The sequence below is a fragment of the Hyperolius riggenbachi genome, chromosome 3, assembly GCF_040937935.1.
Source record: "Hyperolius riggenbachi isolate aHypRig1 chromosome 3, aHypRig1.pri, whole genome shotgun sequence".
In the NCBI taxonomy this organism is placed as follows: domain Eukaryota; kingdom Metazoa; phylum Chordata; class Amphibia; order Anura; family Hyperoliidae; genus Hyperolius; species Hyperolius riggenbachi.
In genome coordinates, this window is record NC_090648.1 from 340,278,455 (window position 1) to 340,302,864 (window position 24,410).

Sequence of the window (24,410 nt, forward strand, 5' to 3'; positions counted from 1 at the left end):
GTCGCTAAGTAGCCGCTAGCTAGCAAGCGTTCATTCTGTCTACTTGTTCTGATCTCCTCAGTCCTGGTTTATGCGCTCAGCGCTACTTGCGCTGAGACGTTATTACGAAAGTGTTGTTTGTGGCTATTCGGATCTGCACCGGCTCTGTGCACCACAATCTCCTATTAGAGTCAGTCCTCTCCTCCACTAAACTGGGGATATCCTGATCCCTTGTGCTGGTGTGTGTACCTCCTTCACGTCAGCTTATGTGTTGTATGCTGACTGTGGAGATTACACCTCCAAGCTTAACAAGGGGATTATGTTGAGTGAGAGAAGTAATCATAATTTGCACAATGGCATTTTAAGCCACACGAAAGCAAGAAAAGACTCATAATAGTACTTTTTAGTACTTTTTCAATTTCAAAGTACTGAAAACATATTTAGAAGAAAAGATAAAACATTATCTCAGAGGAGAAAACTCCGTAGAAAATGTTAATTGTATAAGGGCCCGGAGCCCATATGCAATTCACCTTTTCTCCGGAGTTTTCTACTAGGTAATATTTTCACACCCAGTCAATAATATGCCTTTTAAACCCACAACAAGCAAGAAAATGCTGAAAATAAGTTTGATAGTACTTATTGAACTACTTTTTGGTACTTTTTCAATTGCAGAGTGCTGAAAAGTTATTTTAAATGAAGATGAAAAATTATCTCCTAGGGAAAAACTCAGGAGAAAAAGTTAATTGCATATGAGCCCAGGAGTCTAAAATAAAATAAAAGGAAGTAAAATGTAACAATTCATTCTTTTAAAATAGGCCCCATAACATTTACAAACAAAAACAGACACTGCAAAGTATGCACACTGCTATTTAATAACAGTTGTTTGAGTCATAAATCTCTTGTCTCTGCTGCACAACACTTACTAACTTTGAGAGTTTTCCAAATTCCCTTGCTTGGTGTGATTTGCCTTCTTAACCACTTAAGTACCAGCGGTCTCTGCCCCCTTAAGGACTGCTGGAACAGAAACGGCGGAACACCGACGAATAACAATGAATCGCCGCACATACCCGAAGCAATCCCCATCACCGCCACATGTTGGGAACCTGGGCCACCCACTCTGCCGCCTCTATGACAGCAGAGTTCCCGTGAGCCGGTCAGGAGCTGCTTTCATTGGCTCCTGACCCTGCCTATCAATATAAGCCAATGGGAGCTGCTTACGTTTATAGACAGGGTCAGGAACCAATCAGGGCTCTGCCATTATAGAGATGGCAGAGCAAGTGAGCTGCGGAGGGGAGACAGCAGTGAGGTTGTTGGGAGCGACGAAAGCGGCCAGAACGTACCACGGGGTCAGTTTATTGAAATCTACGCCCTGGCAGCCAGATAGCCATCAAAACAGTGTAGATTTCAATCAGCGCAGTCCTAAAGTAGTTAAAACAGAAGGAAACATGCAATAATTCAGCTATAAGTGAACATTTGTGGTTACCCACAATGCACTACTACTGAATATGCAAATTATTTCTTTATGCCCCTGCAGCCAGGCTAGCATCCAGAACCCACTGGCGTAACAATAGGGGATGCGACTCCTGCCGCCGCAAGGTCTTCCGATCTCTAAGAGCTTCATGCAACTTCCTGTGTAAACAGGAAGTTGCTCTTAGAGATCGGAAGACCTCCGTCGAGAAGGAGGTACTATGTTCAGCCTGCCCCTGCCGCTGCCACCAATGATTGCAGGAGGGGAGCGCTGAGAGGAGAGCCCGAGGTGAGGGAGGGGGGGGGGGGAATGTTCCCCCTCCCCACCGATCTGCGGTCACACTCTCCTCTTATGCTGCGACCCCTCCTGCCCCACAAAAGTCCCTTAGCGGGCCCTGGGGGGTGAAGTGCTGAGACTTTTTTTTTACAGGGGGGCCCGGGGATTTCTAGGTACGCCCCTGCCAGAACCGCTGGTGTATAGCAAGCCTATAGCTTTAAATTTTACACAGCTCAAATTCCCTTTGCAAAGTTTGCAGTGCCGTTCTAATCAGCTCACAAATATATGTCAAATTCCAGCACTAATATGAATAAATCTTCCCTGGTTCAGCATGCCTACTTATCCCAAGAAGATATTCCCATATTCACAGCTTACCCAAACAGTCAGGTCCCCAGAAGCCAGGACAACACTTTGGCTGGTCTTCCTCTGTTGCACATATATGCCGGCATCCAGGAAGTAAAAAGGAGTAAGAGGCGGTTACCAGGGGATACCTAGAAAATAGGGTTTTATTTGGGCTCTAATCATTCCATATCTAGGCAATAAGAAATATTTCAAGGATATGTCAGAAAATACTGTGATTTCTGTAATTTTATGTAGCTTCGTTACCTTTTAAATTCTATGCCATGGCATAAAGAATCTACTTATTGCTAAACACACTCTGAAAGACAATTTAAAATCTCTCTAATACACAGATTTTTTTTTTTAATCATAGCAGAAATTTAGTTTCAAGTAGTCCTTTAACATAATGGGTTTTGTGGTCTAAAGAGGGTCAATGCAATACTAATAATTATTCTAGCTTGCATGTAAATGTAGCGCAGTTTGGTATTGGGTCAATCAAATACACTTTCTACTGATTTTGACTGGCCCAGTCCCAAGGGGTATACAATTTGCTCTTTAAATTTGCATGCAAGTCAGAATCATTACCATCTCATTGACAATCTAGTCTCTAACTGGTCAATGTAGGCTGGGGGGGTGTCAGTAAATTAGCTGAGGCTGATTATGCTCCCTTACAAAGCCATAGTGCAACCCATGTCACCAATGTGAGTGCAGAGACTGGATTGATTATATAAAGGTATGTTTTTTTCCCTTTATGTGGAAAAATTTCAAAAAAACATATTGCTGGTAACTCCAGCACTCTATGTATCAGCACTAAAATGTATCTGGTTCATGATCTCTCATTTAGGATAGTGGTCCATTAGAAATGATTCACTTAATTACCGACAATCTCTTATTCCGCTTCCGCGACTGAGTTTTTTTGAGCCTTCAGAACAATTAACTGCAAAGTTCAACGCACACGACGTGCACTCTGTGTTGGTTGAAACAAGGTTCTTTACATCACACCTGTTTTTTACCTGTAGAAAAAAAAAAATCATAATTACATGCAATTTCAATGTACTTCTTGAGTATTCAGCTCACATTGAAAATAAGGACCAGGGGTGGTTTGCCTGATCTGTGGTACGTGGACTCTCCAGCCCGCAGCACAGATCAGGATAGAGCCAGGGCGATCAGACTTACCCCCTTTTTTCCCCACTAGGTGGATGTCCTCCTAGGGGGGTCTGATCGCCGCCGGCTTGCTGCGCTTTGCGGGGGGGGCTCTTCAAAGCCCCCCTCTGCAGCGTTTTCGGCGCTCCGTCCCTCACCCTCCATCTCCCTCCCCCTGTGTGTGGGATAGGCTTCAGCCTATCATATGCCGGCGATCCCCGGCCAATCAGAGGCCGGGATCGCCAATCTGCCTTACGGCGCAGCGCCGTATGATGTAAACAGCGGGAATTTCTTCCCCGCGTGTTTACATTTTGCCGGCGAGCCGCGATCGGCGGCTCTCCGGCTGTTCACGGAGACACCCTCCGTGAACTGACATGGAAAGGCCGCTCGATCGAGCGGCCGTTTCCATGGTAACCTACTTAAGACCTGCTGACGCCTATGGGCGTTAGCTGGTCCTTAAGTGGGTTACTAAAAAAAACCGTCAATATTACTGTGTAAATCATAATAATGCATACATTTTCACATCACCAAAGGTTGTCAGTTCTTCTTCAGATGAATTAACTAAACCCTGGATAGCTCCTCTTCCACCCCAGGTTACCAGTATTCGGTAGCCTTTGCCCCAAGGGTGTAACTAGAGGGGAGCAGCCCTTGCGATTGGAGCGGGTGCCAGAGCTGTGAAGGCCCGACTACTAACCTTCCCTTCCTCCAGTACAGGGGGCTATAATTCAGATAAGGTGTTTGTGTGGCTACACTTGTTTTATGAACCTTGTTAGATTATGCCCTTCACAGCCAAGGCTGTGAAGGGCACCAAGGGGAGGCAAGGGAAGAGGCGTGAACATTGGGGGGGGGGGGGGGGCATCAAAGTTTTGCTAGAGGGCCCCATGAATTGTAGTTACACCACTGCTTTGCCCCCTCTGCTTCCAAAACAAATATCAGCATTAGGTAACCCTTAAGCTCTTCCCTTCCAAGAGACCAGATACTAGTATTGAGTAGCCTTTTCGCTTTCCCCATATACAGTATTGGATAAATCTTTGTGCCCACCTGAAATTAGGATTAGGTAGACCCCTAGATAGGCAGCATAGCACAGGGAGCATTATTTAGTACCTGCTCACAGTGCTGGCTCCATGCTCTACTCTATGTATCTAGTGGTCACAGATGCCAACTAATCCTAATTACAGGTGGGCACAAAGGTTTATCCAGTACTGGGATCTAGTAGGGGCATAGTAATCTTGGGGTGGGAGGCACAAAGGTGACCTAATACTGATATCTGTGAGGGGAAAAAAGACAAAGGCTACCTATTACTGATACGGGGGCTATCTTATGCCAATGTCTGGTCAAAGTGAGAAGAACCATTGACTTAGTTGTGATGACGTGACACACATATCGGTCCTTTGTTTGTATATCAAGACTTTGCTGGGTTACCAAGTCAAAATTGAATTACTGGTCTTGCAAAGCGCTCATAAACCAAGTTACTCTCAAGGTTTTATTGTACTTTAAAATAAACACTGAGGAGGTGGCCAAGATGGCGGAGTAGAAAGACGTGGGACTCGGAGCTCCGCTGCCCAGCAATAAGATACAGCTTACAATCTCTACGGTAGCTGCTTATCTTAGGCACTAATCGAGTCACAACGTTGCCTAGACCAGAAAGATCACCCTGGAGCCGCGGAGTGACCCCCCGCTGCAGAGCGAGAGAGAGGAATCCCCTCCGGTGTCCGACGCAGAGCAGAGCTGGGATCCCGCTCCGGGGCCCGCCAAAACGCAGAAAGCACTACAGCGATACCGGCCATACCCCGACAGCATGCCACCCAAAGCCAAAGGGGACAAGGACAAAGCGGAGAAATCTGTCTCCCCAGAAAAACTGCCTCCTACACCAATTCCACCACGAGGCACAGGAAGGGGGAGACAGAATAAAGAGGAGGAAGCCATAGCGGACCATGCGGAGGAGGAACAACCCTTACCCGGCCCAGCCGAAATACTGGAGGCGATCAGAACGTGCCAAACGACCCTGACAAAAAAAATAGAGCACGTTGAAGTGAATCTGGGTCTCCTAAGAAGCGATATGACAACGATGAGGGAGCGCACCACCGAACTAGAAAGACGAACCTCCGACGTGGAAAACACACTGCAATCCCACCGGGTAGCTATTCCAGGAGTGCAAAGGCGTCTCACACAGATGGAGGAAAGGGCCATCGACGCTGAAAATAGGAACAGAAGAAACAATCTACGGATCGTGGGACTGCCAGAAGGCGCAGAAGGCACCAACACTGTGGAGTTTGTTGAAACCCTCCTGAAACAGCTCCTGCCGGAGGATACTTTCTCAGCATTTTTTGTTGTGGAGCGTGCCCATAGGGTGGCCACCCGAAAGAACCCGCCTGGAGCCCCACCGAGACCAGTTATTTTTAAGCTCCTGAACTACAGAGACAGGGATGCCATTCTGGCAGCTGCACGAAAAGTGGGAGACCTTATGTTTCAAAATGTCCGCCTCATGATTTTCCCTGACTATACAGCAGAAACACAGAAGCAGAGGCGCTCGTTCCAAAAAGTGAAAGAAAAACTGCGGGAAAAACACATCACCTACGCGATGCTGTTCCCGGCGAAACTGCGGATTCAGGAGGGAGGAAAAGTCCTGTTTTTTGAAACTCCAGAGGAGGTCTGGACCTGGCTTGAGTCTAAACCGACAGAATGAACACTGCCTGCTACTTCAACGTACAACTTGGTGAGCCTCCTGATACCTATTCCCCCCTGGCACGTGAGTAGACTGATGCTTTTTTGCTGTCAGCTTTGGACTGCTACACAGCACTTTGCTTGCAGACTTTAGCTTCCATGCTGCTATAAGATTGCTAAAACATTGCTGCCTATACTGACTGTACTTTACCGCCAACCGGCCAACAGCTCTTGACACTAAACACCGCTGCAAGAGTCATGCCGTGTGCTCTCCCGCTACGTTCCTGCCTGGCGCTTCAGCTCATATTGCTTTGGGCTGCTACGTGGAATCCTATGGAGACTGGCTTCTTGTATCCCCTGTGCTGCACTGCGCCCGCTATAATGTGACGCTTAACGCTGGAAATGCATTTCGCTGGGCTGGTGCTTAAACTGTCCATATATAAATATGTAATGCTGACTGCATGTTGCCCAAACCGCTACCAAAACAGACCTTGCTTACTTAATCAATGTGTATGTAAAGCTAGCTGCCAAGCCTTTTCTACATGGACAGGATAGCGAGATATGAGTCCTTACAATAGAGTGTATATACCATGTATATGTGAAACATAGGCTTCTCCTCCGTGAGGAGACGGGGATATGATGTTATGAAAGAACTCTAGTTCTCAATGTTCTTGGGCTGGGGTTGCCTAGGCGTCCTGGGGTTTCCCATTCCATATATATGTATGGGGGCTACTATCCCTGTCTTTTCTAGGCGCCAGCAGCTAATCCACGGACACGCCTCTCCCCTGTAGAGACCGTCTTTCTTTCCATATCGCCCCTCCACTAGCCCATATGAACATACACCCAACCCTGGAGGTTGAATACACAGTAAGCAATACCCCCCTTAATACTGAGAACTGGCTTGACTTGGCTAAAATCTGTGCTGCTGCTGATCGGGGAGCATTGCCGCTGCTAAAAATTTGATACTCCACACACAAGTACCCTGCTATAACTGAGATATACTCACTTCCCCACTAGGTGGCGGTGTTGCCCCAGGAATGAAAAAGCTGTCCATATTATCAAATACTACCATTGTTTCAAGCGACACGGCACGGAAGGGAACTGCTAAACAGGGCCATTCTGGCCATGCTACTTATTATAATGTTACAAGCTATTGCTCCTTAGCCAACTGTAGTTGCCCGTGGGTGGTGTCCCTCGGTCCGGCAGCGACACAGAAGAGATTCCATAAACTTATACTGCAGAGGCCACATTCAAAATCACAGAATGCTCTCTTCGGGGTTGGAGAGGATGGGAGGAAGCGGGTACTGGGTATGCGCGGGGGTATATAGGTGGCCAAACCAGATAAATAATTATCCACAGCTAATTGAAATATAAGGGCTGTATCTCAAGTAGGAGTCAATAAAATTAGTCGCTCTGTCAGGCAGTACTAGTGGCAGCGTAATTGCTCTAGTCATGGAAGTACGACGCAGAGACCCCCCCCCCCCCCCCCCCACAGAAAGAAGATCTAATCCCATGTATCCTATCTACACCATGAGGCAAATGCTTCACCGGTTGTACCCTCAGCAGCTGGATGGGGGGAAAAAAGGGGGGGGGGGAGGAGGGAACACTCAGGAGGCCCCAAAATAGTAGTTGTACCCATCTCACTACCGTTCAAGTTAATTTCCCCCAGTCAAATTGATTGGGAGATGCTGGGCAGCGGCTCTGCTCTGATGCTACTGCAGCCACTGGTTCTTCTCCCCGCTAGGGGTTGTTCATTAATAGTTTATCTTCAGTTAGTTGGGTCATAGACGTCCTGTGGATGGTTCTTACACAGGTCGTAGGGTGGGAGACTGTTAGGATGTTGATGTTTTATTGCCATGTTATGTATTCCTACTGCTGTTTTTCTCTCTTCCTTTTCTTCCTCTTTTACCCCTCCTCTGTTGGATCGCCCTCCTCCCCGCCCCCCTGCTCCATAAGCTACGAGATACCACATCTACTACACCAGGGATGGATGATGGGTCATACGGTATGTCAAAAGACTTTACCTAGTAGGTCGACGAGACGCGTAAGTGGAACCCGCATTAACACTTATGATGGCAACACTTAATTGCATATCATGGAATGTCAGGGGGTTGGGATCTAAGATCAAAAGGTCACTGGTTTTTAAGTTTCTCAAAACCTATGACCCTCAAATATGTATATTACTAGAGACCCATTTGGTTGGGGACAAACTTAGGGCTCTGAAAAGACCATGGGTGAGTCACCATTACCACGCAGTGTATTCTACATACTCCAGAGGGGTCTCGATATTGATACAAAAAACCTTACCTCTACAAGTTCTAAACTCCTGGGTTGATGATAAAGGTAGGTTCATCCTACTCAATTTTCAGCTATATGGTCTGGAATATGTGCTAATCGCTATATATGTACCCCCTCCTTCTGAAAAACAACTTCTATACGAAGTAATGACAAGGGCAGCAAAGTGGCACTGTGACAGGATATTAATTATGGGAGACTTCAACATGACTCTTAATCCACAACTAGACAGATCCACACCTTCCCGACGCAACGAGAAAGAACTTGGCATATGGGCAGAGGGGTATCAACTTTCGGACATTTGGAGATGGAAATTTCCAACTCAGATCAAATATACCTGCTACTCAGTAGTACACAACTCCATGTCCAGAATTGATGCAGCCTTTGGCTCAAATCTCCTGCTATCACAGGTGCAAAAAATTGAAATTCTACCAGTCGGTATTTCGGACCACGCTCCCATACTGGTATCACTCACCACTAGCCCTAAACCTAAAGACCGACTTTGGCGAGTCTCTAGATTCTTTATCAATAATCAGGAGGTCCGACTCCGGATAGAGACCAACATCGCTGAGTACTGGGACACCAATGCAAATACGGCCCCCGAAGGGGTGGTTTGGGACGCTGCTAAAGCAGTCATACGGGGACACTATACATCTGCCATTAAACAATACAAAGATAACGCACGAGAAAAAATTTGTCTATTAGAACATAAAATGACAATAGCTGAGGCTCAGTATACTAGAACATCTAAAACAGAGGACTGGCAAAACTGGTATCAGTATATGCGACAATGGCGACTAGAAATGATCTCTCTGACCAAGGGTTCTCTACTACACCAATCCCAACGCATCTTCGAACAGGGGGAAAAAAACAGTAAAACACTGGCATGGTTAGCCAAAGAAACAAATGGTAGCTCAGCTGTTCCGGCCATTATGGGCGACCATAACATTATACTAACTGATCCCGAGGAAGTCAACAATACCTTCGTAAAATATTACCAAAAATTATACTCCTCAAGAGCACATTACACCACATATGAACTGCTAGAATACTTAGGAACAATAGACACCCCTTCCTTAGCGCCAGAAGATGTACGAATCCTAGAGAAAGATGTTGCCATCGATGAGGTCCGAATGGCAATATCCGGCCTTAAGCCACAGAAATCCCCAGGTCCGGATGGTCTACCCTCGGAATTCTACCATGTATATAATGAAACCCTGGCCCCTAAACTTTGTAACTTATTTAATAAGGTATCTGGCGGCGCCACCCTTCCTAGCTCCTTCTCTGAAGCTATTATAATTGTTATACCAAAGACACAAAAAGACCCACATGAGTGTAGCTCGTATAGACCAATTTCCCTTCTAAATGTGGACGCCAAAATCTTAGCAAAAATATTAGCCAACAGATTAAACCCAATCATTACCTCCCTGATACACTGCGATCAATCTGGATTTATGCCCCACAAGGGCACGGATATTAATATACGCCGGCTCTTTACAAATATTTCCATCCCAGACACAGGCTCTGGTAAACGGGTCGTGGCTTCTCTCGACACCGAGAAAGCCTTTGATTCCATGGAATGGCCGTACCTTTGGCATCTATTGGAACAATATGGCTTTGGACCAAGATTCATATCACTAATTAAAGCTCTATACCACTCCCCTATAGCACGTATAAAAACGGGAGATGTGATCTCCGATGCTTTCAGGTTACACAGGGGTACCCGTCAGGGGTGCCCCTTGTCACCCTACCTATTCGCTCTAGCCATAGAACCAATGGCCATCCAGATACGATCCTCTGCAGCAATCCAAGGTATACAAGTAGGTTCCATAGAAGAACGTATCTCGCTATACGCGGACGACACCCTGCTATACCTTGGAGACCCTGACTCCTCTTTAACAACTGCCCTAGAGATAATACAGACATTCGGTATATATTCAGGGCTCCGTATCAACAAAGATAAATCAGTTATAATGCAGCTAGATCAGTTTTCCATCAATGAGTTTGACTCCCCCCTTAAATGGGTCAAAGAGTTCAAATACTTGGGGGTTAGGATAACAGCTCAGGTCTCAGACTTTTACACATTAAACGTACTGCCCATACTACACAACTTTAAGCAGAAAATCGCGGTCTGGAAAAATCTCCCCCTTTCATTGATCGGACGCATTAATATTTTCAAAATGATTTACCTCCCTAAATTTCTATATATCTTCCGCCAAACTCCCACGATAATTCCTAAAAAATTCTTCCGTATCCTACATTCCTCCATAACCTCATTTATATGGCACAATCACCCTCCTAGGATAGCCCTATCCACTCTTCAACTACCAATGGAGCATGGGGGCTTGGCCCTTCCAGATCTATACCTATACTACTGCGCGGCGGTGTTGGTCTCTGTCCGGTGGTGGTTCGCGCAGGACACATACAATCCAGCGGTTACAGTCGAGGCAGCTAGACTAGGCTCCTACGAGAGACTGACTCTGCTAGTTTTTAGAGGAACTACAAACGATGACAGAACTACTATTCCAATGGCGACAACTGCAAGGGTTTGGGGAGATATGATCAATCATGTAGGCGGGGGTAGGCTACAATCTCCGCATGCTCCCCTATGGGATAATCCCAATTTACCTCACTTTATGGAAATACCCGACCCGCTGTTATGGGCTCAACATGGTATTAAGGCATTGCACCACATAACAGGAGATGGGAAACTCTATTCGTTTAACCAACTCAAGCAAAGGTACTCACTTAAAAACAATATGTACTTTCGGTACCTCCAAATCCGTCACGCTTTTGCCTCAGTTTCCGGGGGACAGAATACCCAACTTAGGGTCCTGCCACCTGGAAACTACTTTGATGAGTAAATGTCTCCCCAAGCCCTTATCAGTAATATATTATGAACTACTGAACACTGAAACGAAAGGATGGACTAAATGCAAATCCAAATGGGACGCTGATCTCCCTAACATCGATGACCAAGACTGGGAAGACATATTAGAGGAATATATTAAATTACCCATATGTTCTAGGGACAGATTAGTTCAACTCAAATTCCTGCACAGGACTTACCTGACCCCTGTACGTATGCATAACATTTCCGTTGCTAATACAGCCACGTGCCCCAAATGCAACCAAGTGGACGGCACGTTTATACATGTATTTTGGTTCTGTCCAGTTATTTTTCAATTTTGGGCCGAAGTATTTCAGATACTGAACACCATCCTATCCACCCAATTAGTGCAGGCACCAAAACTAGCCTTACTAGGCATCCTCGGGGAAACCTCACTTAATAAACACACACAGTATCTAATTAAAATAGTTACCATGTATGCCCGCAAAGAAATCCTCAGGGTCTGGAAGGGAAATGTAGGCCCCTCAATAAACCTTCTCAAAAAATCCATCAATCAAGCTCTGACCCTATACAAAATGACTTATCTCAATAGGAATTGCCCATCCAAATTTGACAAAATTTGGTCCCCATGGATCAACAATACAGATACCACTTCGGAGACTCCGTCCTAAAAAAGCCATATAGCCCTTATCTTTAAGGATGATCCTATAACCGAGGGACTATAACAGCCTCCTCTATCGTGGGGGGGTGGGGGGGTTTTGGGCGGGGGGGTGATCCAATAGTTCTCTCTTCTTCCTATCTTCTTCTTTTCTTCTCTTCTTATTCTTCTAACCTCTAATCTAATAACCTAATGTATAAGATGAAGCAGCAACCTCCAGCTAAACTCAGGCTACCTCAAGAACTGATGCTATGATACTCCACTTCTGTTTACCTCATATCCATATGTTAGGTTGCATCCTGGGAAAGCCAACTGCGGAACTGGTTCTGCCGCACTCTTGACTGTAGCTGACTTCTAGCTAAATGCATATTTCACTGTATTAGATGTTAAGTTGTTGGCCTGTGGCCATGTTTTGTACGTTATAAAAAATTCAATAAAATGATTTGTTAAAAAAAAATAAAAAAAAATAAATAAACACTGAAAAATATTGAAATTAGAAACACTTTATAATAAACTCCATAGGACCTGGCCAGGTAGTTTACTATATTGGAAGTTTACTACATAAGGATTTTTCATACATTGTATATTCATAGAGACGCATGGTTGGGAGTCAGGACCTTGGATCTTAGATTACTATAAGCCAGAGTTATATCAAATGTGGGTGTTTTTGTTGCATGCTAATAATGGCTTAGCTTTGACACTCTAGCTTGCATTAGCTTGCATTAGTACACTCATGGCTGTAGGATTGTTATTTCTGGCAGCTTCCAGAAGGAACAGAACACAGAAAATAATAGCTCTCCAGGGTGGTGATGTCATTATTTAACAAAGCGGAAGTGGTAAAATGACATAAAAAAAAAAACAGAATTGCAGTCACCAGGGGCGTAACTAGAAATCACTGAGCCCCCCTGCGAAAATGAGGATGGGGCCCCCCCATAGGCGCCAAATAATCGTAATGGGGCAGCGTTTCACTATAAAATAATCCTAATGCAGCAATGTTTTACCAGAAATTAATGGTAAAATGGGCAGTATTTCACCATAAAATAATCGTAAAGTGGGCAGCATTTCACCAGAAATTAATCATAAATTGGGCAGCATTTCACCAGAAATTAATTGCAAATTGGGCAGCATTTCCCTATAAAATAATCGTAAAGTGAGCAGTATTTCCGCATAAAATAATCGTAAAGTGGGCAGCATTTTACCATAAAATATTCGTAAAAAGTGGGCAGCAGTCACCATAAAATAATCATAATGTGGGCAGCAGTCATCAGAAAATAATCGTAATGTGGGCAGCAGTTACCAGAAAATTGCAATGTGGGCAGCAGACACCAGAAAATAGCAATGTGGGCAGCATTCATCAGAAAATCGCAATGTGGGCAGCAGTTACCAGAAAACCGCAATGTGGGCAGCAGACACCAGAAAATCCAATGTGGGCAGGCAAGCACCAGAAAATCGCAATGTGGGCAGCAAGCACCAGAAAATCGCAATGTGGGCAGCAGACACCAGAAAATAGAAATGTGGGCAGCAAGCACCAGAAAATCGCAATGTGGGCAGCAGGCACCAGAAAATCGCAATGTGGGCAGCAAGCACCAGAAAATCGCAATGTGGGCAGCAGGCACCAGAAAATCGCAATGTGGGCAGCAAGCACCAGAAAATCGCAATGTGGGCAGCAGACACCAGAAAATAGAAATGTGGGCAGCAGGCACCAGAAAATCACAATGTGGGCAGCAGTTACCAGAAAATCGTAATGTGGGCAGCAGGCACCAGAAAATAGAAATGTGGGCAGCAGTTACCAAAAAAAACAAAAAACAATTTCACCTGTGAATAAAAAACAACAATTCACTCACCTGACAGAAGTCTCCTCTCCCGGCATCTGGCTCGCAGCTCCCCAACGATCCTTCTGCAGCACATCTCCCGTGCTGACAGGCAGAGTGCAAGGCTACGGCAAGATGGCTCCCGAAGCCCTGTACTGGAGACATAAGTAGTCTCCAGTGCAGGGCTTCGGCAGCCATCTTGCCGTAGCCCTGCTCTGCCTCCCGGGAGACTGTGGGGCTGCGGGCAATGAACTGGCCCGACGTCTATTAGACGCCGTGGCCAGTACCACACCTGGCTGGGGGGTCCCACAATCGAGGGACAGCGCCTCCCCCACACACGGCTGGCGGGCCCCAGAATGGCCCCGGGCCCCCCTGCAGCCGATGGGGTTGCATCCCCAGTAGGTACGCCACTGGCAGTCCCAAAGTTACAGAAACAAACAAAAAAATTACAAAATTTGGATGGTTCAGATATTTTATATTTTTTATTGGGGACTCTATTTGATTCCTTGCCATCGCTAATCACAAGCTAGTAGCATGCAAGGAAGTTTATTAACATTTTCCCTGACAACATTTTCAGTAAAATCGTTTGAAAATCATAATTTCAAAAACAGATGGATAAAATAATCCTGGCCAGAGTTTACTCGACTTTCCCATTGCAATTGAAGTAACCCCGAGTCTGACAGATTGCCCTGCTGCATGGTACCAGAAATGGATGAAGATGAAATGGGGCTCTAAGCAAGATTGCAGTTTCTGCCCACCACCGGTGGTCATCTAGCCTTTTTTTTTGTAGAATTTGGTGGTGGTGGTGGTGGGGGGCTAGTATCCACCAGGCCCCTACAATCTCCAGGCCCTATAGGCAACTGCCTAGAATTGCCTTGTGGATGATCTGGCCTTGCATGTTCCCCCTACGTCTATAAACAGAAGCAGGGTTGGTGGGGTTACATCAGCTGAGCGCTGGAGCTTGAAGAGAATAGATGCTGCTGGCAATCAACAAGGAAGACAGAAAGCAAGTTGACCCGACACAGGAGGAATGGTCAGAATTCAATTCGACCTGACCTGACTTAGGGGGAAAGGTGACTACAGGCAAGATTGCAAATTCCTTCTAGCAACTTAGAATAAGACGTCTAAGAAACCGGAAAAAGGCTTCTAGCAAGATTTCTACAATCACAGAAGGCAGAGTCACAACCAGAAAAAGCAGTGGATCAAGAAGGGGATCCAAGAGAAGAAGCTTGAAAATATTTATCAACATTAGGAAAATATTGCAACAATTGAGTGTTTTAGCTTCAAGAGAATCTGTATTGTTAAAGAAGTTTCCCGTGTGGCAACTGTTCGGTTTGCAGCTTTATGATTCCAACGAAGGAAGTGGTAAGTTCTGTCAACCAGAAAAGATATACAATTTAGGATTTCATCAATTGCAAAACTGCATCGGTCATCTATATGTTGCAGTATCCTTGTTCCAAGCAGTACATTGGACAGACTAAAAATCCACTAAAACTACGACTGCAAAAGCATATATCTACAATAAAACTTGCCAAAAGAGATTATGATGATGGGAAACGCCTAACACCAGTTGCTCTACACGCCCTCCTTAGCCATAACTCTTCCCTTAAAGGTTGGAGGTTTCTAGGCCTACAACATGTTAAACAAGGAATAAGGGGGGGTGACTCTGTTACCAGGCTACTCAGATGCGAATTGAGATGGATCCACGATATGGGCACCCTTAGTCCTCATGGACTTAACGAGGAGTTCTCTTTTGGCTGCTTTTTACCGCAGTAAGAGTCTGTTTTATGTATTTGGAGAATAGCTCCTTCTCACTACGTGCGAGTTGATGAGTTGTTATTGTGATTATATGACAGAATGTTAGTGCGTCCCCTGTTTTGATTCTCCCCTTCTTACTGTCAAAATCATGTAGTTGAAGACACCACATTGTGTGTTTGAGGTTTTGGGATGCTCTAATTGTATGTGTTTCTGTATGTTTATTTTCTATTCAGATTATTGAAACCTTCTTGGACTCCACTTGAAATATTCTTATACATTTTTTGATGATCCCTAGCATTTGATAAGGCAAGTAGTATATAGTTCTTTTAAACATCTGATTGATATGCACTGTTTGCACTATTGCACTTCATCGCTTTATTGGTGTGATATATGCTTGGTCTTTGGTGAGGGGACCAGCATTGCACTTTTAGCACTCTTCCAGAAGTGGGCTGAGTAAGTACAGTTCCATCTTCAGGATATGTTTTATGTGGAAATATCACGTGTGATGATATTTACTTTCCTTAGGTTCCTCCTTTTCCTTAGTCTATGGTAATAAAATTCCTATACTAATATATTTACTTTTTATATTCACTTGTAGTTGAATATGACTACATTTAGGTACCAGCACCGTCACACCAATACACAAAGAAATTTTGGCCATGGATTTATTTGGAACACATGAGAAGATCATTCATTTGCACTTTATTATGCATTTTGCACTTTTATATTGTCTTGCACCCTTGACACTTATCTGCATATTTGTGCAGTCTATCTATGCATTTTTTCACATTGTCTGATGTTGTTTAAAAAGTACTATTTATTATGACCACTAGATGGAATTTTTACAACTATTTCCCTTTAAATATTTATGGTATTTATTTATTCTCTTTGTATCTATAAGTACTCTTTAGGATATTATCAAGTTGGCCATTAACTTATTGATGTGTTAAATTTATATTTATATTGATATTTTGGTATTCATATATGCGAATCAGTGCTTCTATATGATTCAGCTATAGTCTCCGACTACTCTTTGATATGCGCAGGCGCACCGCTAGCTCTGAATAAGACGAGCGGCGTCATTGCGTACATGCGTGGCCATGCATGCGTAACCCGGAAGTGACCTTTCCCCCGGAGACCATTTGTACACTATATTAATGCGCACTGCAGACGGTATCGGCACCTCTTCAGAAAGCGGCGTTGCCGCGATACGCGTGGAGGGGTACACTTGGGGACATTTGATTGGTACCAGCACTGGCAGGTAATTTTCTATATCATCCTATTTGCACACTTTTTTGACTTACAGCGTTTTTGTGGCAGTATCTATCCGTGACAGATAGACTTATTGTAGCATATTCTGTGAGAGGTCTTTTATCATGTTTAGCCAAATAATTTTTTGCTGTTTAGCTCATTGTTATCACTACTTTGTTGCTTCAGTTGTCATTTTTACACTGGAACATTAGTGCCAGCATTTATTATTGATTGGCCATTTCTGCCTAGTGCCTGATTGGAGTCTTTGTACTTATTGTCATTTGTTATGCTATTTGACCATTGTATCAGAGTCCCCCAGTGGGTGTTACCCAATTTTTAAATGTTTTTTATCTTTTTTGTGTCTCAGTGTTTATAATAAAGATTATGTTCATGAAGCTTCATTCGTGCTTAACCACTTTACCCCCGGCGGTACGAATTTCTCCGTCCCTTTTTCCATCCTTTAACCCCCAGGGACGGGAAAAAAAATCCGTACCTTCCGCACTACCGCCGCTCGTGCGCGCGCACCTGCCGCTCGTGCACGCCGCCGCCCGCTCGCCCGGAGATCGATGAACGGGAAAATCCATTCCCGTTCGTTGATCTAAGCCCCCGCAATGATCCGCTGCTTCTATTAGAAACGGCGCGATCATTGTGATTCTCCCAGCCTCCTACTGCTTCCTGTAAGCGTCCTTCCGGACGCTTACAGGTCGCATGTAAACAGACTCACTGTGGCCATCTTGTGGCCAAATAGTAAACTACACCCTAAAGTAATTTACACATACAAATACATTGTATTACACAATAAATTAACTCATTACCTCCCACACTTCCCAATTTTTTTTTTTGTTATTTAAAAAAAAATAAAAATAAATACAATAAAAAAATAAACAAAATAGTTACCTTAGGGACTGAACTTTTTAAATATTTATGTCAAGAGGGTATAACACTGTTACTTTATAAACTACGGGCTTGTAATTAGGGATGGACGCAAAACTGAAAAAAATGCACCTTTATTTCCAAATAAAATATTGGCGCCAAACATTGTGATAGGGACATAATTTAAACGGTTTTATAACCAGGGCAAATGGGCAAATACATTTCATGGGTTTTAATTACAGTAGCATGCATTATTTAAAAACTATAATGGCCGAAAACTGAAAAATAATAATTTTTTCCAGATTTTTTCCTATTTTCCCATTAAAACACATTAAGAATAAAATAATTCTTGGCATAATGTCCCACCTAAAGAAAGCCTAATTGGTGGCGAAAAAAACAAGATATAGTTCATTTCATTGCGATAAGTAATAATAAAGTTATAGACGAATGAATGGATGGAGCGCTGAAAGGTGAAAATTGCTCTGGTGTTCAAGGGGTAAAACCCCTCAGTGGTGAAGTGGTTAATGGAGTTTGTATTATGGCCCACACAGATGATCTTTTCTTTTTGGTTCTATACAATCTGTATTGTTAAAATCGCACAAAAGTAAACATACCAGTGCATCTGGGGACATCTCCTATTCCCCTCTGTCACAATTTTGCCGCTCCCCGCCGCATTAAAAGTGGTTAAAAATAGTTTTTAAAAGTTTGTTTATAAACAAACAAAATGGCCACCAAAACAGGAAGTAGGTTGATGTACAGTATGTCCACACATAGAAAATACATCCATACACAAGCAGGCTGTATACAGCCTTCCTTTTGAATCTCAAGAGATCATTTTTGTGTTTCTTTCCCCCTGCAGCTCTCATGCACTGAAGTGACAGGCTGACCGTTTCTTCCTGCAAATAGCTCTGCCTGTGTCTGTAATTCCTCAATATGTGAAAGCCCAGCCAGCTCAGAGGATGATTTGTCCAGTTTGTAAAAGATAAGAGAGCAGAGAGAAGCTGCCCTAATCTAAATAACACACAGGCAGTGTGCATAGAGGGGCCTGGAGGGGGCGTGCATAGCAGAACCACAACACTGAAGAACTTGGCAGCCTTCCAGACACAGGGCGACAAGTCCGACAGGGGAAAGATAAGCTGATTTATCACAGAGATGGTGATAGTAGAAAGTGCTGCAGTAAGCCAGAGCACATTAGAATAGGTTTTGGAACTTGTAGGATGGTAGAAAACAGGATGCAATTTTTGTTACAGAGTCTCTTTCAGTTTAACCCTTTATAGAAAATATGTAAGGAGTCTCTTGAAAGACCCCCCATTACTTATCTTTTTTAATTATGATCACAATTGTAATTACAAAAATTATGCAAAATTGTAATTAGCACATTACAATCATCACTACTCCCCATGCTCTTTGGACCCTACATAAGAATGCTGATGTAGGATTGGAAGCAATGTGGTTTGGTATTGGCCAAGGTGAAGAGCTCCACACTTACAAGCTCTGCCATCCTGCCCATCTAACCTACATGGTTCATTAAAAAGTTAAAGTGGACCTGAACTCAGAACTCCTCTCTGCTCTAAGAGATACGCAACAGCATAATAACTTTTAAATAAAAACATTTCTTTGTTACAGCCGATACAAATCCTAAAATAAATCTGCACAGTTTCTACTTCCTGATTCATGTAAGCAGACATATTGTTTACAGCCTGTACTTTTAAATGGGCTTATCTGCTTATCTGCCATAGGCAGTCATGTGACACAGGAGGGAGCTCAAATTAAAACTAGTGATTAGACACAAATGAGGGGGAATTACACAGGCTAAACTCGTTAAATACATACAGGGTGCATTTCTGTTATGTTTTCCTGGTGTCCTGTGCTAGAGTTCAGGTCCACTTTAATAAGGCTTTGGGGAGGTAGTGGGGCTATGCTTCTCCCACACAGCATTTATACAATGATGCAGGCCAGCCTCCATGCTCGCCGCACTTTTTTGGCAGCTGCCATTGAGTAACTGCCATTCACTTAGTGCTTTTGAAAAAAAATCAAAACCTTGAGAAGGAGATGGGCTAGTCCCAGAAGGAGATGGGCTAGTCCAAAACCTGTTCGTTCGGTCAGATTTCTACTACCTACTGTAAGTGACAGCAACATAGGAGAAAAGTAATGTATGGCTCATTTTACTCTGGAAGAAAGGTACTTCTTATTTGTATGTGTTTATATGTATTTTAAAGGATACCCGAAATGACATGTGACATGATGAGACAGACATGTGTATGTACAGTGCCTAGCACACAAATAACTCTGCTGTGTTCCTTTTTTTCTTTCTCTGCCTGAAAAAGTTCAATATCAGGTATGTAAGTGGCTGACTCAGTCCTGACTCAGACAGGAAGTGACTACAGTGTTACCCTCACTGATAAGAAATTCCAACTATAAAACAATTTCCTAGCAGAAAATTGCTTCTGAGAGCAAGAAAGAGATAAAAAGAGGAATTTCTTATCAGTGAGGGTCACACTGTAGTCACTTCCGGCCAGGACTGAGTCAGCCACTTACATACCTGATATTTAACTCTTTCAGGCAGAGAAAGAAAAAAAAGGAACACAGCATAGTTATTTGTGTGCTAGGCACTGTACAAATACATGTCTATCTCATCATGTCACATTTCAGTTCGGGTATCCTTTAAATTTTACGATTTTCACAATAGTGGTCCTTTAACAAGTCAGGCATTCTAGCCAAGGATTAGTGTTACAGCCATGAAAGTAGCGTATTGTTAAACATGTGTCAAGATGGCAGTCTCCATTGATTTCTAAGCACAGGTGTAATTCAAAGTGGACTTCAAGGTGGCCGCTGCAATGCATTGCCAGCACAGTGCAGCATACTGCAATTATTGTACACAGTCTAGCTAGGTGATACCATGACAAGCTGGAACAACATGATAATCAGTCCACAAGGTAACAGGATGCCAGCCTATGGGCTTGATTTACAAAAGCATGATAACTGATAACACAGCCGTGCTATGCAGTTACCACGCGATAGGACGCATGCGAAGGTTTGTGCGCATAAAAGCTTACGCCCGCGTGCTAACGAAGGTTTGCACGCGATGACGCGCATTCGCGTAACGGCATCCAAACATTCGTTTAGCATGCGGGCATAAGCCTTTACGTGCGCAAACCTTTGTGCACGTCACATCGCGTGGCAACTGCATAGCACAGCCGTGCTATCAGTTATCATGCTTTTGTTAATCAAGCCCCATGTGTGCAATCAGACATTGCACACAACCAATCAAGGTAAAGATGTTCAAATGAGAATTCGATTAGAAGAATTCTCACTGGACTGAGCCTTCAATGGGAATAACATCTGTCATGTACTATTACTGAGCACATATTAGAATTTTCCTCAAAATAAAATTAAAATACACGGTACCTTACGAAAGACCTGTAAAGGTGACATTGACTTTTCCCAAGTTGGGAAATACATCACTATCCTCTACATTCCTAGGAAATGGCTATTGCGCATTTATTGCAACAAGTGCGTGACTGAAGGTGTGTGTTGTCCTTACAACGCCTAGGTATGAATAAAAACACCATCGTGCATATCTAGACACCTTCAGCCAAGCACCTAGACATTTCACACCTGCATTATGAGGGATGTTAAAAATGCAAACTGTCAGTGCACATTATTTCTGCCAAAAAGAAGTATTATAGAAAAAAATGTTTGAATTCTATTTGTAACGATGTGATGAGACTCATCACTAGTACTGCATCCCATTTCTTCGCAGTAATAGGTTTGCCACCTTAAATGTGAGGCCACAGAGCCACCTGCCTCTACCCTATGGATATGAGTTGACTGGGCAATTTCCATTTCCATGCAATGTACACTGTGCATAGTCCTTGGTCTAAGAGGCAAGGCAGAGGGTGGAGAAACAAAGGAAAATTAATAGAACACATCAAGTACGACCTGGGCCCCCTCTGCTACAGGGCCCCATAGCAGTTGCTATGGCTGCTATGGCTATTGCTATGGATTGGCCGTGACCACAAGTTCCTTCCACTCAGGGTTCACCCTTTGGCCAACCCCCAGCTGCTAGTTATGGTAGTTTCTTGCAGTGGGAGAGTAGGATATTTTCCTACTCTTTTCTTGGTCAATCAAGTTTCATGGCACTTTTAACATTATATAGTCCAATCAACCCAATAGAGAGTCAGCAATGGGATGAAGAACGTTGGTGCTCCTGGCTTGGTGTTAAGCAATGGCAAAAAACAAAAACAAAAACAAAAAAATCAGCTTTTTTTTTCTATAAATAGGCTTATTGGTTTGTTATGCAATGATGCAATAAGCAGCGGCTGGCTATATAGTGTCAATCTACTGCTGCTTTACAATAGGCCACTTAAGGACAATTAATCAGTGCCCAGTGGCATAGTTAAGAAGTTATGGGCCACAGTGGGAGCTTTATATAGCATCTGCAGCACCAAACTCTGCTAAGGACAGCCACACTGTCAGAGAGGTGTAAGCAGAGGGGTAGTTTGTTAAGGATCACCACTATTCAAAGCACACAATAGAAGTGATCACTAGTACTAGCATGGCACAAATGAAGAACTAATACAGCAGTTGAAGAAGTACTCCTGGTGTGATCTGGATCTCCTACTGCTCCCCTTTCACCAGTGTAATACCACTCACTACAAACTATTGAGGAACAAATTTCCATTGCCATCTGTGTTAAAGTATGTAACTCCACACAGTTGATATTAGTAATACAAATTTAGATCCCAAATGAGCAATTTTTAAAACAGGATTTCCACTACCATTACTGTCGTACATTTTCATTATACTATGGTTAATCAGAGATTACATGCAGGTACTGAGAGGTCTAGCTTAATATATTTCTCATACATTGAATGTTGGCAAGCCCTGTAAGCTGAAACGTGCAGTATTGCTCCCATTAAAGGGGCACTACGACGAAAAATTGTAAAATTAAAATTTTTTTTTAGACAAATAAGAAGTACGTTTTTTCCAGAGTAAAATGAGCCATAAATTACTTTTCTCCTATGTTGCTGTCACGTACAGTAGGCAGTAGAAATCTGACAGAAGCGACAGGTTTTGGACTAGTCTATATCATCATAGGGGATTCTCAGCAAGGCTTTTATTCTTTATAAAGATATTCCCTAAAAAGGTTTTATACAAAGATGCCGGCCAGCTTCCCTACTAGCTACACAGTTTTTTGGCAGTTGGACAGAGCAACTGCCATTCACTAAGTTTTTTTTAAATAAATATATCCCTGAGAAACCCCTATAAAGAGATGGACTAGTCCAAAACCTTTCACTTCTGTCAGATTTCTACAACCTACTGTAAGTGACAGCAACATAGTAGAAAAGTAATTTATGGCTCATTTTACTCTGGAAAAAAATTACTTCTTATTTGTATATGTTTGTACATATTTTAAAGTTTTTCACTGTAGTGCCCCTTTAAGGTACAATGCTGCCAGATAATGACAGCAAGTTCCATCAGACAGTCTATTATTAAATTCCCAGCAGTTTTGTATATGCAGTGAATAATAGCTGTTACATTTTATAATATTTTATTATATTCTTTCATTACACTGCTCAGTTTGTGTGACACTAATTGATGGAATGACAGCATAAGGCTCCCTGCACACTGCAATTCCGATTTTCCCTGAATGCAATCAACAGAAAAACGGAGGAAAAAAACGCAGCATGCAGTAATGATTAAAAATCGGAATCGGAAACGGATGTAAAAACGGATTAAAAATCGGAATGGGAATCGCATGCAGTGTGCAGGGAGCCTTAGAGTGATTTAATGCAAACAATGTATCACAGAATACAGAGGTATACTATTTAAAATAAGTGCATCAATAGCTGATCAAGTAGTTCACTGTATCAGGATTTGTCATACATTGTATATGAATACATTTACCATATCACAATTTACTGTAATTAGTTAAGACACTCAAAAGAAAAAAAAAAGAGACTTATCTTACCGTTGGCTTGCTGGAGATTGCAAAAATTGGAAGCAGACATACAAAGCATAAAAGAACAAAAATCCTTTCCATCATGTTAAACGAAATATAAACAATCATTCATAAGCCAGTCCTGGTAGTGTGACATTGCACTGCATCTCTTAGTGTTCGCTAACCCTTTAAATATTTTTTCCTGATACCAGGCCCACCTCTCTTTCCTGTACAGGGTTAAAAACTGTTCATGTGACATGTTTCCTGGTCCCTCACAGGAAAGCTTGTAAAGCATCTCCATTTGATTTTGAAGAGGTACACCTCTAGACCAGCTCAATAGCAGGATATCCTAAATGAGCAGAGAGAGAGAAAGAAGCTGCTGACGTTGAGTCCATCTGTCATATCATAGATGGACTGAAGTTCTGTGATTTCAGGATAACACATTTCACAAACCTAACTATAGGATTTAGATAAATAGCTACAATTTGTACAGTATTTCAATTTATATTGTGACTCCTACGAAAAGACTATTATGTTCATTACAAAGCTCCCATGACAGACAGACAATTCCACTAACCCACACAGTGCATGTGACTACAGTAGCATAAACTAGGCTTAGTTCACACTGCAAATCACTAAGTACTTGGCGATTGCGATTTTGCAATGCAGTTTTCTGTGCAATGCTACATGCAGTACAACGCCTGTGCTGTGGGAACACCCTCATAGGGTAAAACTTCACTAGCGCTTTGGAGATCGGCAAGTGCATCGCAATTGCTCCTAATGAGAACCAGCCCTAATTCTCTTACATTTTGTCAAGACAAGACAAATTAAATTTATATTACACTTTTCACCTGGCAGACTCAAAGAGCCAGAACTGCAGCCACTAGGGCACACTCAATAGGCAGTAACAGTGTTAGGGAGTCTTGCCCAATGACTCCTTACTGAACAAAAAAGAGTTGAGATTCGGAACTAGGTCGCCTGTGTCAGAGGCAGAGCCCTTAACCATTACACTGTGCAGCCACTGCTTACACCATCCAGTAACTTGTCAATTCACTCTGTGTTCTGTTACGACCCAGATTAGTGTTGAAAACCCCTTCCGC

The 24,410-nt window shown here is 43.2% G+C and overlaps 1 protein-coding gene across 2 annotated transcripts in view; it reads right to left on the bottom strand.

Moving 5' to 3' along the window:
- The window catches only part of STAB2 (stabilin 2), a 215,994-nt gene extending 192,535 nt beyond the window's left edge, over positions 1-23,459 (bottom strand). For both annotated transcript variants that reach the window (XM_068276928.1, XM_068276927.1), the window contains exons 1-3: positions 23,341-23,459; positions 2,942-3,075; positions 2,099-2,214 (exon numbers count right to left, since the gene is read on the bottom strand). In XM_068276928.1, coding sequence (XP_068133029.1) covers positions 2,099-2,214; positions 2,942-3,075; positions 23,341-23,439 — 349 coding nt within the window. In that variant the 5' untranslated portion in view covers positions 23,440-23,459. The remainder of the gene's footprint in view (positions 1-2,098; positions 2,215-2,941; positions 3,076-23,340) is intronic.
- Between the last annotated feature and the right edge of the window lie 951 nt (positions 23,460-24,410).